This window comes from Natator depressus, chromosome 5 (genome assembly GCF_965152275.1).
Source record: "Natator depressus isolate rNatDep1 chromosome 5, rNatDep2.hap1, whole genome shotgun sequence".
NCBI lineage: Eukaryota > Metazoa > Chordata > Testudines > Cheloniidae > Natator > Natator depressus.
The window spans coordinates 33,402,223-33,420,547 of NC_134238.1; the positions used below are offsets into that span (position 1 = coordinate 33,402,223).

Consider the following 18,325-nt stretch of genomic DNA (forward strand, 5'->3'; position numbering starts at 1 on the left):
ACAAATAGTAGCTGGTGTAGTGTGGATAAAGGGCTTTTGCATTCTGCTTCATCAGTATTCATATTATTTTTGAAAAAACGATGTGTAAAAAAGTAAGATTTTTAATATGACAGCAAAATACCCCAATTATGATACTAAAGCAGTTTTGACTTTACTGTAATGAAAATCATCATTCACAGGACAAATATTCACAGGACAAACATTCATTTCAACATAAAACTTATCATGCAGAGTGCCTTAACGCTTACACAAAGAAGATGATCGCACAGTTGGTTGCATTTCAGCAGAACTATAAACTCAGTCGGTTAAAATTTCGTTCAAAATACATTACTTCCTACAATTTTTTTTTTTAAAGTAGAGCATCTTGTGAAAAAAACACTACCCTCAACACTGCTGCTGTAAGACAGCACACAAGACAACTAAAACAAACATTTTTCAGCGACTGCTAATAGTACTGAGTGCTGAATTTATTGAATGGAACAATTAAAGGATTCTCTGTATGATTACTGCAAGTTAGGCAAGGATATCACTTCTTAGATTAGGAAATTCAAAATAGGACTTCAGAATAAGAATTACAACTTGACTCCCATGTCAGTGGATAGCAGATAAGAAAAAAGTATTTACATAAAAGCTACACATGGTTGCAAGCATAATATATAGCTTTAAGCAATGGTGACGACTAAGATAATGGGGATGTGCTAAGGAGGATAAAAACAAAAATCAAGATTAAACTAATAGCTAACAAACAACAAGTAAAACAAAAAAAACTCCCAGTAGCTTTTGATAAAAGCAGTTAGAAATGTCTTTTCTCCCTTAAGCAAAAGAAGGTGAAAGCAGGAGAATTATATTCATATCCAGTTCTTTTACAGGTTCTGCTCTCCAAGAAGACTAAGAACATTTAGTGTGATCAGCACAAAATGCACTTGACTAATGATGTGCTTTCTATCGCAGTGTGCAGACAGACAAGATGCTGCCATGTTAACATACCTCTTGTACTGAGCGAGCTGCTGGCTTGTCTTGATGATTGGCCAATATTAAAAATGGCAGAGTACATAACTGTGGGTGCTGAAGAGCAGAATGTAGTTCATTCCTCGCCGTTTCTAGATCATCTTCCGAGGAGGCACTGTCTAATACAAATATTACCCCTTGGGATCCTTGGTAGTAACGACTCCAGTACTTCCTAATAGTGTCAGCCCCTTTCAAAACAATAATGAAAACTAATTAAAAACACGGAAAGTTAAATAGATCAAAATTTCCTGCCAGATAACCCTACCACTTACAATGGATTAAAGTAATGGGACAAATTTTGTCTTTACTATACATTCTGTGCAAACCACTGAAATCAAGAACATTTGTCAGTAAGGGCAGAATTTGGTTGCCCTTTCTCTAAAAGTTTCCGCTTAATTAGCTTGCCATCAATCTCTAAACCTGCTTCAGGACCACCGACTCCCACACCGTTCCACCATTCCCTATACCGGAAACCTACTGACCGCTATTCCTACCTACATGCCTCCAGCTTTCATCCAGACCACACCACACGATCCATTGTCTACAGCCAAGCTCTACGATACAAACACATTTGCTCCAACCCCTCAGACAGAGACAAACACCTACAACATCTCTATCAAGCATTCTTACAACTACAATACCCACCTGCTGAAGTGAAGAAACAGATTGACAGAGCCAGAAGAGGACCCAGAAGTCCCCTACTACAGGACAGGCCCCACAAAGAAAATAACAGAACGCCACTAGCCACCACCTTCAGCCCCCAACTAAAACCTCTCCAGCGCATCATCAAGGATCTACAACCTATCCTGAAGGACGACCCATCACTCTCACAGATCTTGGGAGACAGGCCAGTCCTTGCCTACAGACAGCCCCCCAACCTGAAGCAAATACTCACCAGCAACCACATACCACACAACAGAACCACTAACCCAGGAACCTATCCTTGCAACAAAGCCCGTTGCCAACTGTGTCCACATATCTATTCAGGGGACACCATCATAGGGCCTAATCACATCAGCCACACTATCAGAGGCTCGTTCACCTGCACATTTACCAATGTGATATATGCCATCATGTGCCAGCAATGCCCCTATGCCATGTACACTGGTCAAACTGGACGGTCTCTACGTAAAAGAATAAATGGACACAAATCAGATGTCAAGAATTATAACATTCAAAAACCAGTCGGAGAACACTTCAATCTCTCTGGTCACTCGATTACAGACCTAAAAGTCGCAATACTTCAACAAAAAAACTTCAAAAACAGACTCCAACCAGAGACTGCTGAATTGGAATTAATTTGCAAACTGGATACAATTAACTTAGGCTTGAATAGAGACTGGGAGTGGATGTGTCATTACACAAAGTAAAACTATTTCCCCATGTTTATTCCCCCCCACCCCCCACTGTTCCTCAGACGTTCTTGTCAACTGCTGGAAGTGGCCCACCTTGATTATCACTACAAAAGGTTTTTTCCTGCCCCGCTCTCCTGCTGCTAATAGCTCACCTTAAGTGATCACTCTGGTTACAGTGTGTATGGTAACACCCATTATTTCATGTTCTCTATGTATATAAATCTCCCCACTGTATTTTCCACTGCATGCATCCGATGAAGTGAGCTGTAGCCCGCGAAAGCTTATGCTCATATAAATTTGTTAGTCTCTAAAGTGCCACAAGTACTCCTTTTCTTCTTGCAAATACAGACTAACATGGCTGCTACTCTGAAACCTTACAAATAATGGTCCGTCTTCCCATTTTTACTGTTGTCCCACTCGTTCCTCTGACTGCAGCTCCACAGTTTCATCATGTGATGGTGTGTGCTTGGCCCTTTGAGGCTCCCTGCTGGAGGTCTTGTGGTCTTACCACACCCCACCCGAGAAAAGGAGCCGTGAAGGTGGGTCCTCCAGGCCTGCCTAGAAGGGCTGCAGGAAAGCAGCTAATCAGAATGCAGAAGACCCAGTTAAAAGGTGCTGTAGGATCTGAGAAGGTTAGATCCCAGCTGGGACTGGAAGACTGAGGAAGTCCTGGAAGACAGAGAAACATTTCAGGAAAGGAGGGTTGGGGGAGGCCCTGCTCAAGCAGGGAACAGAGAGAACCCAAGAAGGTGATGGGACCAAGTGGGAAGCAGCCTGGGGAACAGCTGCAGCAACCAAGTAAAGGAAGCTGTATGTGGCTGCTGTCTATAGGGTCCCTGGGTTGGGATCCGGAGTAATGGGCAGGCCTGGGTCCCCCTGGTCACTGGAGAAGTGGCCTAAGCCACAAGGAGGGAATAAGACACTTCATTAAAAGCCCAAGAAAGGGTCTGGGAGTTTAAACAGGCCCAGGGCTGGGGCTGAAGACCCTGCAGAGGGCCAACCATGCGTTGAACTTTGTTACCCCAGAAGGGGGTTGAACTTCAAGGAGTGAACTGGCTGGAGAGCTGGGACAATAAGAACTGATAACAGCAAAGAGTCTTCTGGGGGCACTGCTCTATACCAGGGCAGGCACAGACTTAGAGCTAGCCAAGAAGGGGCTGAGAACTGAGCCCAGGGACTGGGTATAGAAATTAACAAGGGAACAGGGACAGGTCCTGTTGGACCTTTTACCCCAAAAGGGATTAATCCATCCATTCACCTATTAACTGAGTGACTTAGCCAGAGGGCTGAGCCACCGAAGACCTGCCTGACAAGGGAAACAGCCAACAAGGGGCACCATGAGCAAAGTGTGTGTTTGTGCAGGTTTGCACAGAGTCAACAGGAGGCGCTCACGAAAAGTGTGTGCGTCCCGTCACACATCTTTACAGTAGAACTTTGATTTTATGAACACCAATCTACAAATGACCAGCTATATGAACATTTTTTCCCAAGGGAGAAAAAATACACAAGTGATGATCATGAAGAACAAATCAATGTCCCTTCATATTCCAATGCCTTCAATGCATTGGAAGTCACTTTGCAGAGGGTAGTTTAAAGGACAAGAAGAAAGTGATGCAGTGCACCATACTGTAACTTAAGCACCATACGTACTGTAAATTTTGAGATGTTCAATTGTATGAACTTTTCAAACACAATTAGTTCTTAAACAGGGGTTCCATTGTGCTTGTGTGTTCTCTGTCATTCATTTGTAGACTTAGGAATCTGATTTTCTCATATGTGTGAAGTGCCATGCAACCCTACAGTGGTATTGTGTAAAAATATTTGATTTAAAAATATAAACAAAGCCTACATTTATTTTGTAATTATATATTTAGTTAGTGGAATGGTGACATGAAAACAATTCACACAAAAATGTCTGACTCAATTTGCTCTGTCAGCCTGTAAGGCCTCCCTAGAGCTCTGCCTCCTCCAGCAGAGCACTACATGATTTGGCCTTCAGCAACAAAACATCAGTCCTGATACCATCTGAGTATGAGTTCTTTGGGGCAGGGACTGTTCCTTCTCATCTGTCTGGGACTATCATTAAAAGGGAATAACAATAATAGTACAGGGTGCTTGATGAGTCTCAGGAAAAAAAAGAAAATGTAGTTCAGGGTGAAAATGCTGCTCTTTACATAAAGGTAACTATTTTGAGAGGGGAGAAGTGAAACTATTTATACTGACATACCGTGTACACGTGTGCTGGCTATTGGTTTTAAGGAAATCTCTATGTATTTTTGAAACAAACATTTAATTATGCCCAGGCAATGTTCTGAGCAAGGTACAGGACACCGAATAAGGCAACTTAATGTAAGTACAATGGAATATTTTAGGACAGTGTTATATAGCTTTCAAAAGCATCTACCTTAAAATATGTACTTATGTTGTGCACTGCTCAGCAAGACAGGTGTTTTACATTAAGTCAGTGTGAAGAGGTCAACATTTAGAGCACACCTTCCCTAAAAAGGTTCACAGATCCACGTGATCATAGCACTTTTCAAAGTGTAATTACAATACATTCTGCACATAGCCATTAAAAATAAACGCTTCCTAGCACTAATCTGCCTTCTGTTTCTTTGTCCCTCCCTGTTGGTTACTCCAGTCATAACAGTAGTGACAAATATTATTACACACTTTTCTCAGATCCTTTTCAAAACCCTGAAAACCGTATGTTTTTAGGTACAAAAAGAGTGCTACTGTGTAAGTGCTGAATCAAATTAGACCTGACCAGTCTTTTTCTGTGAGAAACCCTTAAGAAATGGTTATTTAAATCTGGACAAAGCAGGCTTTTAATATTTTGAAAAGTGTTGCTTAAATTCACTATTAATTCAGCCTCACTTATACACCAACCGTTCAAATACAGTATGATTTTCTATATTTTAGAAACAAACTTAGATTGTACAGCATGTTGATGGAAAGTACAATTATACTGAAACACTATTATTGTTCCACACCAACATCCCATAAATTTCTTCTTCTTTGCTCTGCCTGCAAAGGGTTTCAGTGTTGCTTAGACTCTGCAGCTCTTCCATATGCCCCTCAGTGTCATTTCCAGGTACAGCGAGTTGCCACGGGAATCAGTGCAATCTTTCATCAAGCCAGAGAGTTTGAGACACCAGGAGCAGAGATGACACAGAAACCTGAGACTCTACAGTACATAAACATGGGTTTTACATTACATGCTGGCCTACACTACGCCCTTCCCCACCACCACCTTCTTCATCCTTTCCTTTCTTGAGTTTATTTCTGGATAAAGATTCCCAAGACTTCTGCTCCCTGGCTTCTTCATACTAACAGGTTGATGTTGGTTTCTCCTAGCATTGCAGTTTAGGTGGTACTACTGCAGCTGTGCACTAGGTGTCATAAGGATGGATCAGCAGACTTGTCTCCAGAAGGAAACACTCCGAGGGCACGTCTACACTACAAACTTAAGTCAACTTCAGTTAAGTCGACATCCAGCCGCTGCAATAAGTTGGGACTGCGTATCTACGCCACACTCCTTGTGTCGGTGGGGCTCATCCTCACTAGCAGCGCTTGCATCGATGCAGAGAGCAGTGTACTGTGCATAGCTATCCTCACAGTGCAATTCACCATAGGGATTTTTGGGAAGGACTTGCAATGCCTCATGGGACCAAAACATGCTTACAGCGGGGACTGTGAACATAGCTTCAACGTCCTATGATGCCATTTTCTCCCTCCCTCCCCTGATTTCAACTGGAACCCATGATATTTCCTGCCTTTTTTTAAAAAAAAGACTGGTATAGCTGCACGTATGCCATATCCCAAGCAGCATGGACCCCTGCTTAGCCGTTCACTATTGTTGTGAGCATTACAAACACCACATGCCTTATCCTGCAGTATTTCCAGAGCCACAAAAGGTGCTGTTACATGGAACACTGTAATGTCCTTCCAGCAGCTCTGCTGGAAGTCATAGAATGAAACAATTCCCAGTTTCCGCTGGCAGTTGCACAGCAGCTGAACATGGGGGAGCACAGTCTCTGGTCCCGAGAAACAAACACTGACTGGTGGGATTGCACTGTTATGCAGTTATGGGATTGTGACCAGTGTCTGCCGAACTTTCGTATGCGCAAGACCACTTTCCGGTAACTGTTGTGGGGCTCTCCCCAGCCCTGCAGTGCAGGGACACTAAAAACGAGACCTGCTCTGACAGCGAGTGGAGAAGCGAGTGGCCATCACTGTGTGGAAGTTAGCAGTGCCAGACTGCTACTGGTAAGAGGGGAATCAATTTGGAGTTGGAAAATCCACCGGGGGGGGGGAGGCAGGGGGTACGTTGTGATCCAAGTATGCAGGGCCATTAACGGCCTTTTGCTAAGAAGGGTTGTGATTCTGGGCAATGTGCAAGAAATACTGGATAGTTTTGCCACAATGGGGTTCCCTAACTGTGGTGGAGCAATAGATGGCACGCATATCCCATATCCATTGGCACCAGACCATCTTCCCAAAGTGTACATAAACAGAATACTTTTCAGTGGTGTTGCAAGTGCTGGTGGATCAGTAGGGCCATTTTACTAACATCAATGTGGGATGGTCAGGAAAGGTCCATGACGCACGCATCTTTAATAACACAGGTCTGTTCAGAAAGCAGCAAGCAGTGAATTTCTTTCTGGAATGCAAAATAACCATTGCTGATGCTGAAATGCCAAGAGTAACCCTGGGAGACCCAGCCTACACCTTCCTCCCATGGCTCATGAAGCGGTACACTGGACACCTAGACAGCAACAAGGATCAATTAAACAACAGGCTGAGCAAGTGCAGAATGCTGGTTGAATGTGCCTTTGGCCATTTAAAGGGTCACTTGTGCAGTCTGATTACTAGGTTACACCTCAATGACAGCAATATCCCCATGGGTATAGCTGCCTGCTGTGTGCTTAATAATATCCGTGAAGCAAAGGGAGAAAAGTTTCCAGGGTGGGGCTTGGAGGTGGGTAGGCAGTCTGCTAATTTTGAGCAGCCAGATACCAGGGCTATAAGAAGAGCTCAGCCTGGAACACTGTGTCTCAGGCAGACTTTGAAAACCTGTTTCAGTAATGACCCTCAGTAATGTGTACCACTTTTCTGTATTGTGCCTTCCCATAGTATGAACCTTGCTGTGACTGCTGGGTTTTTGTCTCCAACACATCCCCTCCATTGCTTCAGTTTCTCTGTCCCTCCTCTTCTCCCCCCCTCCCCAATTTTAAATTAATAAAGACTCCTTCACTCTCAAGACATTGACTTTTATTGAACAAACATACTGTAACAAATCACAAATAGAATTTAACCTTGGACACATGGTGGAATAAAATTGGCAGGGGGAAAAACACATTCAGCTTGTCTTTAAAAGGGCAGTAGCCTTGCCTGTCACACATCATCTCATGTGCAGCTTTATTCTAAGGCTCCTCCCCCAGGGTTGAGTGGAAGGGATATTGCAATCCCGCCCCACCCCCCCACTGCCACCTGGAACATTTGGGAGAGAGGGAGAAGGAATATGGCGATGTTGGAATGCCGTTCTCAGGGGCTATGGAGGGAGTCTAGCCTCAAGATGTTTCTCCTGAAGATGAACCAGATGTCTCAACATGTCTATCTGCTCCTTCAGAATCTCCAGCATCTTCTGCTGTGTGCCATGCTCATTCTCCTGGGCTGATCTCCTGCTCACCAGGTCCATGTCCAGTTTTTCAGAGAGAGAAATCCTCCACACTTTCTGCTTGGTGTCCACTGTCCCAGAAGCGTTCACAATCTCATTAAACACGTCATCATGCGTTCTCTTTCACCTTCGTTTTATCTGGGACAGCCTTTCCACCAGTGTGGAGGAAGAGCTGAAGCCCGCACTTTCAGCTCTAAGCCACGGAAAGCACAAAGCAACCATTGTCAATGTAGACTCAATGTCTAGTGCAGAGTTGCTATATAAAAACTCCCCTTATTTCACAGAAGTTTAAGGCAGAACATTTTCATTTACATAAGATATTCATTGACCCAGTTTGCTGTCTCAGCCATGGTGCATATGGCCTTGGGGCATGGGTGCCAGACCATCAGCAGCATTGGGTGGGCAACCCGAGGTGGGCAGGGGGCCATGCCACCTCTCCTTTGTAACATGGGCATTGTTTGGAGAGTGGGAACCAAACTGCAAGCCTTGGCAGAGGCTGTGCTGGAGGAGAGGATTTGCTTGCAGCAGCGAGTGGGCACCACAAAATTTCCCTTCTTCCCAATCTCCCCCCAGGTCCTGCTGCTGCTAGCCATCGCCCAAGGCTTGCAGTTACTAAGATCAACACCAACCCCTGCCACCCAAACTACAGTTGGCTGAAGGGGCAGAAAATCATAATGGGAGAGGGACGCACAGGCACTGTTTGTGGTTCGAGCAGTTGCAATGAAAACCTCCACCGTCCCCCTTAAGGTGACCCTAGTTGATATTACTCTCTGAGAGTAACAGAGGAAGCAAGGGAACAGATGCTGCAAAAGCATCCGGGTATAGACTGGGTCCTTATACTGCAGTGCTGTGTACTGCAATGATGCCTAGTTGAATTAGCTGAACAAACACTGTAGTGGCAAGGGAACCTGTCATATGGTGTCCTATGGCGGTGGAAGAAATAAGGCAGCCTTCCCCAGATTGCAGAGTACCTTCACGAAAGTTTCCTGGAGATCTATATGGAGGATTCCCAGACCATCCCTGTGTACACGAACAGTCTTTTGCATAGGGCACCCTCTGCTTAGTTGGTGCGGCCACTGAGAAGCAGATAGCCACTCTACCTCACCTTCTTAATTTTAATTAAAGATAGAATACAAGAACATCTGACTCCAAAATATTACTTGAAATTTCATACTCACCAGAAGTTCCTTCCCTGGCATCACGCTCTGCCATGATGCTGTTCTGCAACTGGCTGGACTGCTCCGGGGTTACAAATAGCTCCTGACTTAACAGGAGCAGGGATTCCCCACTCACCTGTCTCCCATTCTCCTCCTCTTCTTCCTCATCCAAGACCACCTCCTCAGCATTGTCCACGCTGGCCCAGGACTCCAACTCCTCAGAGGTATCTTGGGGGTCATGATGGGGTCACCGCTGAGAATCACATGCCGCTCCTTGTAGCGGTGGCACATCTACCACCAGAGCAACTGTTCACCTCCCTTGCCTCTGGTACACCTGCCTCAGTTCCTCGATTTTCACCCGGTACTGCTGCATGCCCCAGGTGTAGCCCTTCTCCCCGATGCGCAGCATGATCTGTTCATAGATGTCTGTGTCTCTGAGGCCGAATCGTGGCTGTGCCTGCACAGCCTCTTCTCCCCACACACCAAGAAGATCCACCACCCCCTCCTGTATACTCCAGACTGGAGTACATTTGAGTACATGGAGCTGCCATGATCAGCTGTGAAGACGAGCTCTCCATGCAGAAAAAACAGGAAATGAACATTCAAAACTTCCCAGACCTTTAACGGGGAAGGGCTGTTTCCTGGGTAGCTGGCTGCTGTGCAGAAGAGTTGAAAATGTTTACCAGAGCAGTCACAGCAGAGCATTATGGGACACCTCCTGGAGGCCAGTTAAACTGATGTTAGCAACGCAGTATCTACACTGCTATTATGACAAACAACATCAAATTAAGCACTACGCCTCTCGCGAAGGTGAAGTAATTAAGTCGACACAGCAGGCAAGTTATGTCGGCAGAAGGGATCTGGTAGTTTAGACACATTCGTTATTAGATCGACATAAGGCAGTTTACATCAATTTAACGGTGTAGTATAGACCAGGCCTTCCAGCAATCCAGGAGTTCATGCACAAACAGCACAAGAGGCAAACCAGAATCTCGTGGGAGGATAATTTTTGGTGTGTGCTCCCTGTGTACTCAATAGATACAAAAACAGAAATACACATATACATATTAGACAAAGTGGGTGAAGTAATACCTTTTATTGGACCAACTTCTGTTGGTGGAAGAGACAAGCTTTCGAGCTATACAGAGCTCTTGCTCAGGTATTAGCAATTAGAGATGTTACCTCACCCACCTTGTCTCTAATATCCTGGGACCAACGCGGTTACAGCAACACTGCAATCAGCATATATATATTGTTCTATGAAGATTTATATTTTTGTTACTAAACAAGCTGCAGTTTGTGAAAATCATCTCTGCTTGCTTGTGTCTTCCTTCCATGTTTCTGTAGTGAGGTTAACTTGAGATTCATAGCTTCAATATTTTTCATAGCTGCTAACTGCGGCCTCCGGCTTTGTCTCCCCCTTATTAATTACATTTTGAAAAAACTGTTAGAACAACATTATTTAGGTTGCAAATTTAAGCACTTGAAACTTAGGAAGTGCCAGATCTATGGTTGCCTGTGAAAACTAGTTTGAATTATGCTGCAGTCTTAAATTACATAATCAGATATATATATTTTTTTTTTTTACAGGAAATCAGAGAAAATCTCAAAGATGATTTCATTTTTAAAAGAAAAAGATAAAAACAAATTCCATTATGTCAGTGGGTCCCCAAACTGGGGCACATCACCCTAGGGAGGCATGGAGGAATGTTTGGGAAGGAGGGAGGGGCCAGCCCCCACAGGGGGCGAGGAGGGAGTGCCATGCTTCCAGCCCCGCTCTGCCCCCAACCCCATTCAGCCCCCATTCCTGCTCCGCCTCCAGACCCTGCTCCATTCCCAATCGCAGCTCTGCCCTCTCTCCGTCCCCAACCCCAGCTCCTGCCCCACTTCCGTCTTCAGCCCAAGCTCCGCTGCTGAGGAAGCCTTGGCTGTGCAGTTGGGGGGGGGGGGGGGGGGGGAGCGCCATGCGGACAGATTCTATTAATGGGGGGGGCTTGACTGGAAAAGTTCGCACACCACTGCATTATGTACAACTGTACCAAATACCCACCCCACCCCCAAACAAACCATGCATCACTGGTAGGTGAAGAGTGTGAAAGCATGGACTGATTCCAATAGGGCTGCTCTGCAAATTACTGAGATAGGGACACTTCTTAGAGAAGCTGCCCTATCCCTAGTAGAATGGGCTCCACCCAGCATGGGTAGATGTAATCTAGCTACCTCATAGCATGTTTTAATACAATTAGACACCCCAATTTAGACAATCTTTGGCTGGACACTGCCTGACCTTTAACCTTTTCTGCAAATGCTACAAACAGTTTGAGAGCTCCCCCAAAGGGTCTCATTCTATCAAGGTAGTATGAAAGAGCCCTAAAAGTGTCAAGGATGGGCAATTTGTCTTCCCTCTGGTCGCTTACGGAAGAAAACTGGGAATGGGGTGGAAGGGGGGGGGAGGGGAAATCAGCTGATTCAAACAAAAACCTGACAAATCTTGGATCAGAACTTAGCATGCTGCTTAAGCATTATCTTATCTCTGTGAAATATGGCATAAGGTGGACCAGCCACAAGAGCCTGAATTTCCCCTGCCCTTCAAAGTCTGCATAGATAGATGGTATAAAGAGCAAGTTGCCAGAGGCTTAAAAGGGGTCCCATTAAACCAATTAAAACTATGCTGAGGTTCTAAGATGGAGGGAGCTCCCTAACTGGGGGCAACACATTAATGAGGCCCTTGAGGAATCTTAGGATGGCAAAATGTGGTATGACCTGAACAGTGGGATGTATTAATATTGCTGCTAAATATATTATTATGGAGCTAACATAGTCCAGAATATCAGGAAATCAGTTTTTAAGGTGACATTGTGCTGCCCAAATAGAAAACCTCTTTCATTAAGCTCAACAGGCCAGTCTAGTAGAGTTTTTTTTCTGCTATGCACCAAAATGTTTTGGGCTTCAAATGAATACTTTTTCTCAATGGAAATTAACCAGCCAGCATCCACACTGCAACAACGCTGGGTTCAGGAGTAGAATCTGACCACAGTCCCATTAGATCACACAGGTAAGACAGGTTCCGTGACTGGGGGCTATGTTGACAGGCTCCTTAGGTCTGAATACAAAAAACTATATGGGCCAAGCTGGCACTAGTAGTATCATTACTGCTGAGCCCTGTGTGAGTTTCCTCAGGATGCTTGGTATTAATGGGATTTGTGGATAGATGTGCATGATCCCTGGTGTCCATGAGATGAGAAATGCACTGAACTTGGATCCTGGACTCAGACCTTCCCTTCCCAACCCCACCTTAAACAGAATGTTGATATTTCTCATTCTGATCTGTAGCAAACAGGCCCATTGCTGGTTATCCCCACCTACGGAAGATGGTCTGCAGGGCAGAGTCCTTGACAGTCTACTGGTAGTTGTCTAAGAATTTCCTACTGATGTTCTGTAAGTCTGGTAGATGCAGAACCACTGATGAGATTTGGTGACAAAGGCACCAGTTCCCAAGATGAACAGCTACTTTGCAGAGCAGAAGTAGAAATGTTGTGAAAACTAGGCAAATAGCTAAGTTCTACGACATTTATGTGGAAGTCTTTTCTAGAGTCCAGAAGCCTTGGGTCTGAAAGTGGTCTAAGGGAGCTCCCCTCCCCTAGCTTTGAGGTATTGGTCCCCAGCATTCCGGAAGGCAGAGGTGGAAAAAGCGGTATTCCTTTGCACACCCAGCAAGGGTCCTTCCATGAATCTAATAATGAGAGGAATTCTAGTAATACCTGAACCCTCATGTACATGTGATCATAGAACCATAGGGTTAAAAGGGACCATAAGGGTCATCTAATCTAACCCCCCGCCAAGATGTAGGATTTGTTGTGTCTAAACCATCCAAGACAGATGGCTATCCAGCCTTTTGAAAACCTCCAGTGAAGCAGCTTCCACAAACTCCTAACGCAGTCTGTTCCTAACTGTAAGAACAGTAGGACAATGGAAGTTTTTCCTGAGGTTGAATCCAAATCTGCTATGGTGTAGTCTGAACCCATTGCATCTTGTCCTGCTGTCTTTGGCAAGAGAACTTTTCTCCATCTTTTTTATGGCAGCCTTTCAAATATTTGAAGATCACTACCATGTCTCCCCTTAATCTTCTCTTTTCCCCAAACTAAGCATACCCAGTTCCTTCAGCCTTTGCTCACATGGCTTGCATTCCATCCCTTTGATCGTCTTTGTCACTTGCCTCTGGATCCTTTCCAGTTTCTCTACATCCTTTCTACACATTGCTGACCAAAACTGGACACAGTAATCTAGCTGAAGCCTAACCAGTGCTCAGTAGAGTTGTACTATCACCTTCCCTGATTTGCATACTATGCCACTGTTAATGCAACCTAAAATTACATTTGCTTTTTTTGCAATGGTATAGCATTGTTGACTCAAGTAGAGGTTGTGATCGATCACTACTCCCAGATCCTTGTCAGCAGTGCTGGTGCCAAGCCAGTTAGCCCCCATTCTGTATTTGTGCATTTGGTTTTTCTTCCTTAAATGTAGCACCTCACGTTTGTATTTGTTAAATTACATTTTGCTGATGTCTGCTGCATAGATACAAAGATTTGCATGGCACAAAGGTGAAGTCTGGCATATTGTGTGCATGTTTAGTCTTGAGGGAAAAAGGGCGAGAGGAAGACCTGATAACAAATATGGTAAGGGCTGTTAAAAAGAGGACAGTGATCAATTGTTCCACTAAAAGGTAGGACAAGTAGTAATCAATTTAAACTGCAGCAAGGGAGATTTAGGTTGGATATTAGGAAAAACTTTCTAACTATAAGGATATGGAATATGTTACTAAGGGAGGTTGTGCAATCCTCTTATTAGAGATTTTTAAGAACAAGTTAGACAAACATTCCAGGGATGATCTAGATATACTTGATCCTGCCTCAACACAAGGGGATGGACTACTATTGAGGTCCCTTCCAGCCCTACACTTCTATGATTCTATAAGTGCAGGAAGTCATATGACACAGGAGTGAGATGCATACTCTTACAGACATTTGTAGTTGAGCCTGCAGCAGCTGGGTTGATATGGTCTGCCATGGTCTCAAATCTCCCCTGTGCTAAGCAAGCTCTTGCTGGTGAAGAAACTTACACAGCTCTTACACATTCTATTTTTTTGGGTTGGCCATCTATTCTGATAGTTTTCAGAGTAGCAGCCATGTTAGTCTGTATTCGCAAAAAGAAAAGGGGTACTTGTGGCACCTTAGAGACTAACAAATTTATTTGAGCATAAGCTTTCGTGAGCTACAGCTCACTTCATCGGATGAGCTGTAGCTCATGAAAGCTTATGCTCAAATAAATTTGTTAGTCTCTAAGGTGCCACAAGTACTCCTTTTCTTATTCTGATAGTAGTACTCATCCCCTATATGCTCCAACGATGTTAGCCTTGATACTCCATTCATCCACTTCTTCTACAACAGTCAATTACTTTTCCTACACTGCCTCCTACGCATGGAATATCCTCCTAATTAGGATTCACCAAGCTGTTAATTCACTTCTGTTCATCAAATCCCTCCTTCAGACTCTTCCTGCATTGTCAACAAGAAATGAGTGTGTCGTCAACGAACAAATGAACTTCCAAAATTAAAGCAGCCATGTGATCTTATTGTAACAACTTTGGTCCTTCCTCTACCTAAAATGTGTTACCCAATCTCAACCTCATTCCTTGAGTGGTCACAATATTTCAGTGCTCCAAGATTTCATTATGAGCTTTTGCTTCATGGCCTGAAACACATACTGATGAAGCAAGGAGCAGAACTCCAGAGAAATGGTGCAGGGCTTGGGGTGGACCATTGCTGGAAGAGGCTTAGAATTTGCCACTAGAGAAAACCTCCTCCAGCCTCAATTGGGCAATCAAGAGGAATTTGATAATAAAACCTAGATCTTTCCATCTCTAATCCTTCAAATCCATCCCAGTCTGGAAGTTAGAAATATTTCACCACAGTTTTCAACCCTCCATTTACAGGATGGTGGATTAAAAGACCAAATTAGATTCCTGTCTGTCTCTAAAATTACATGACTATATGGATGTGAATGTTATTTGATGTGATTATTCTGAAATGTGTTTATGGTCTTGATTTAGTTCCCAGTAAGTATCCACGTCTCAGGTACCACCAATAACTAGCACAGATTTTGCAAATATCATGAAGCCAGCAACCAAAGGAGCACACTGACTGAACTACTATCACTCCAGAGGTGGCGTCTAAGATTATGAATAAGGCTTCTTGGTCGGACAACATGAAGACACTTGGCATTGGTGCTGCCCTGTAGTATCTGTACTGTGGATAAACCAAGGAGCTCAGTTTACCCAGGGAATTCACCAGCACTAAATACATTAATTAAAATTTTAAACAGCCAAAGTCAGCTTCTACCCTTGCCATTTTCCCAGTCTCTTCACTCCCCCCATTCTCTCATCTCCCACATTTTATATTGAATCAGGTGCAGTTCCTGCTTACAATACCATGCTAGGGCTTTGCTGGACCTCCAACTCCTCCATTTCATGGTGTACCTGAGTTAAGTGAGAGGGGGCTATTTATATCTGCACAGTAAAAGTACACTTTTGGGGCATCTGGGTTAAGGAATGCCAAATCTCCTGAGTAGCCTAATCAAAGAAACAGATTCTCTCATTTATTTATCAAATTCAAAACTTAATGTCTTGCAACTTAAGAAGAAAAGAAATTACACAATTGCTATGTCAAAAGGGAAACTTAACTCTGGACACTGGACTTGGCAGGCAAATGAAGGAAGAACAGCTTTTCAATTATTTCAAGTATTTAAGTATTTGTGATTTTAAAGTCTCCACAGAGATTTTTCTTACTGATTCAAAATCTTATTTTTTTTTTTTTAAAGAAAACTTCTAATATTTCAGAAATTAGATTCAAAACCAGATTCAATGTACCAAGTCAGTATTGTTTAAAAATACAAAAAATAATCTGTTCAGTTAAATGATGCAAGAGGTCAGGATATTCCATGAGTCAAATAATCAGAAAATTTAACATGTTAATTCACTTTTTTGCAGTTTTTAAGAATCTAAAACAGTGTTTGATAAAAGGCAAATGTCTGCAAGAGAGCACAGCAAGCTTTGCTCTCTGTCCCAAACAAATACTAAAGAATGATGAAGAGTTAATGAGACCAACAACAGCAGACAATATGAAAGTGGCTGTTTTTTCTATAACCTATAAATGAAATTTTTTTGTATAATTCTATAGAAACAGAGAAGCACAAACCTGGCTGTATTAGAAGCTCCAGGAGGTAACTAGAATGGTACAAACATGCACCACCTTCCACTACAAGGAGGAGTATTCCTTCAGCCAAACAAAAGGAATAGTACACAATTAGCATCTGTTTCACATAACTGCTTGGCTGCTGAAAGAAGAAATCTAAAAAAAGTATGAGTTTTAACAGTCAGTCCTTAAAGTATTTCAAACAAAACTTCACTGTGCTCAGGCAACTAGACAAGGCTTACAACTTTCCAAAGGCTAAGTTTGCAAGGCAATTTTTAAATTAATTGAGTACATCACAAATTAAAATCTAAACAGAACTTTTCCCTTTTGACTGACATGCAGCAATGAATAGTGAACCTTTGAAGACCGATTCCTTTCAGCCTCTCCAGATTCTCAACATCAACTGCCCAGACAAGACTGCTATAGTACAGAAAACAAAACTCAGCCACAACATATTAGTGTTTGGGATTGGGGGGGGGGGGGGGGGGGAGAATCTTACAAAACTAACCTAATACAGACCCCTCTCCCTCAACATCAACAGCAGAAATTCCAGAACAAAGTTTAGCAGAGAAAGAGAAAAGTTACAAAAACTAAACTGGTAAGACTTATTTCTGTACACTGTTTATACCAACACAGAAATGATGTGGTCTACTATATTTAGCAATTCTCCTCTACAAACAGAGAAAGGGGGAAAATATCAGGGGCCAACACTGCCTGACAGGATCAACACGCTGATGTGCTGCAATCAAGTCAAAGGTGTTGCAGTCTTCACAGTGCTTCTACACAAAATATAAACATATGTAACAGCTGCCCTGCATCTCTTTCTAAGTGAGGTCTTCACTTTTCAGCCCTCCAAAAAGCCCTACCACCTCTTAGAAGAATCTTCACCCTAATCCAACAGAAAACATCCCTCGCACTTGGAAAAAATATTAAAAATATCCAACCATCAGACTGGGCACTGGAGGCCTTGAGTCTAAATCAGTATCTAGCTACCTGCCATCTAGCTTTAACTGACTGCATTTAGACTCCAAAATTTGGCCCCAAGTGACTTTACTTTGTGACATTGGGAAAGAATTGCACAGCTGAATAGAACTCAGATGTCACTCAGGCACCATGGTGACAAGTACAATATAAATTCATAGACAAATGTGTCATAATTAAGCCAACAATTCTGTCATAGAGGTCATTGATTCCATGACTTTCTGGGACCTCTGACTTCTTCTGGGCCAGCCCGGGGCCATCAGAACAGTGGTCTCCGGCCCGCCAGAGCAGCGGCTGGAGTTGGGTCAGCTGCAAGCCCTGGCAGCACTCTGTCCCTTCTCTGACCCCCCGTATCCCCCAGGTATTTTTAGTAAAAGTCAGGGACAGGTCGCAGGCTTCCGTGAATTTTTCTTTATTGTCACGACCTGTCCGTGACTTCTACTAAATATAACCGTGACCAAATCTTAGTCATAATCCCTGTGCTATGCTCCAAACGCTAAAGGAGGTTGCAGCCTCCCTTTTGGGATGGATGACCAAGGCAAGACCATCAGCGTCTACAACAGGCGTGGACAAACTTTTTGGCCCAAGGGCCATATCTAGACATAGACATTGTATGGCAGGCCACGAATGCTCACAAAACTGGGGTTGGAATGCAGGAGGGGATGAGGGCTCTGGCTGGGGGCTCAGGCTCTGGGGTGGAGCCAGAAATGAGGAGTTCAGGGTGCAGGAGGGAGCTCCGGGCTGGGACAGAGGATGGGAATGGGGGTGTGGGCTCTGGGATGGGGCTGAAGATGAGGGGCTTGGGGGTGCAGAAGGGTTGGGATCAGAGCTGGGGCAGGGGGTCGGGGCATGGGGGAGGAGGGGGAGGGCTCCAGCTGGGGCTGTGAGCTCTGT

General features: G+C 43.9%; 1 protein-coding gene across 4 annotated transcripts in view; it reads right to left on the bottom strand.

Moving 5' to 3' along the window:
* The window catches only part of ARL15 (ARF like GTPase 15), a 332,061-nt gene that overhangs the window by 181,500 nt on the left and 132,236 nt on the right, over positions 1–18,325 (bottom strand). For 2 of the 4 annotated variants that reach the window (XM_074952546.1, XM_074952548.1), the window contains 2 exons: positions 16,454–16,531; positions 988–1,196 (listed from right to left, as the gene is read on the bottom strand). In XM_074952546.1, coding sequence (XP_074808647.1) covers positions 988–1,196; positions 16,454–16,531 — 287 coding nt within the window. The remainder of the gene's footprint in view (positions 1–987; positions 1,197–16,453; positions 16,532–18,325) is intronic. The other 2 variants (XM_074952550.1, XM_074952549.1) reach the window with 1 other exon arrangement.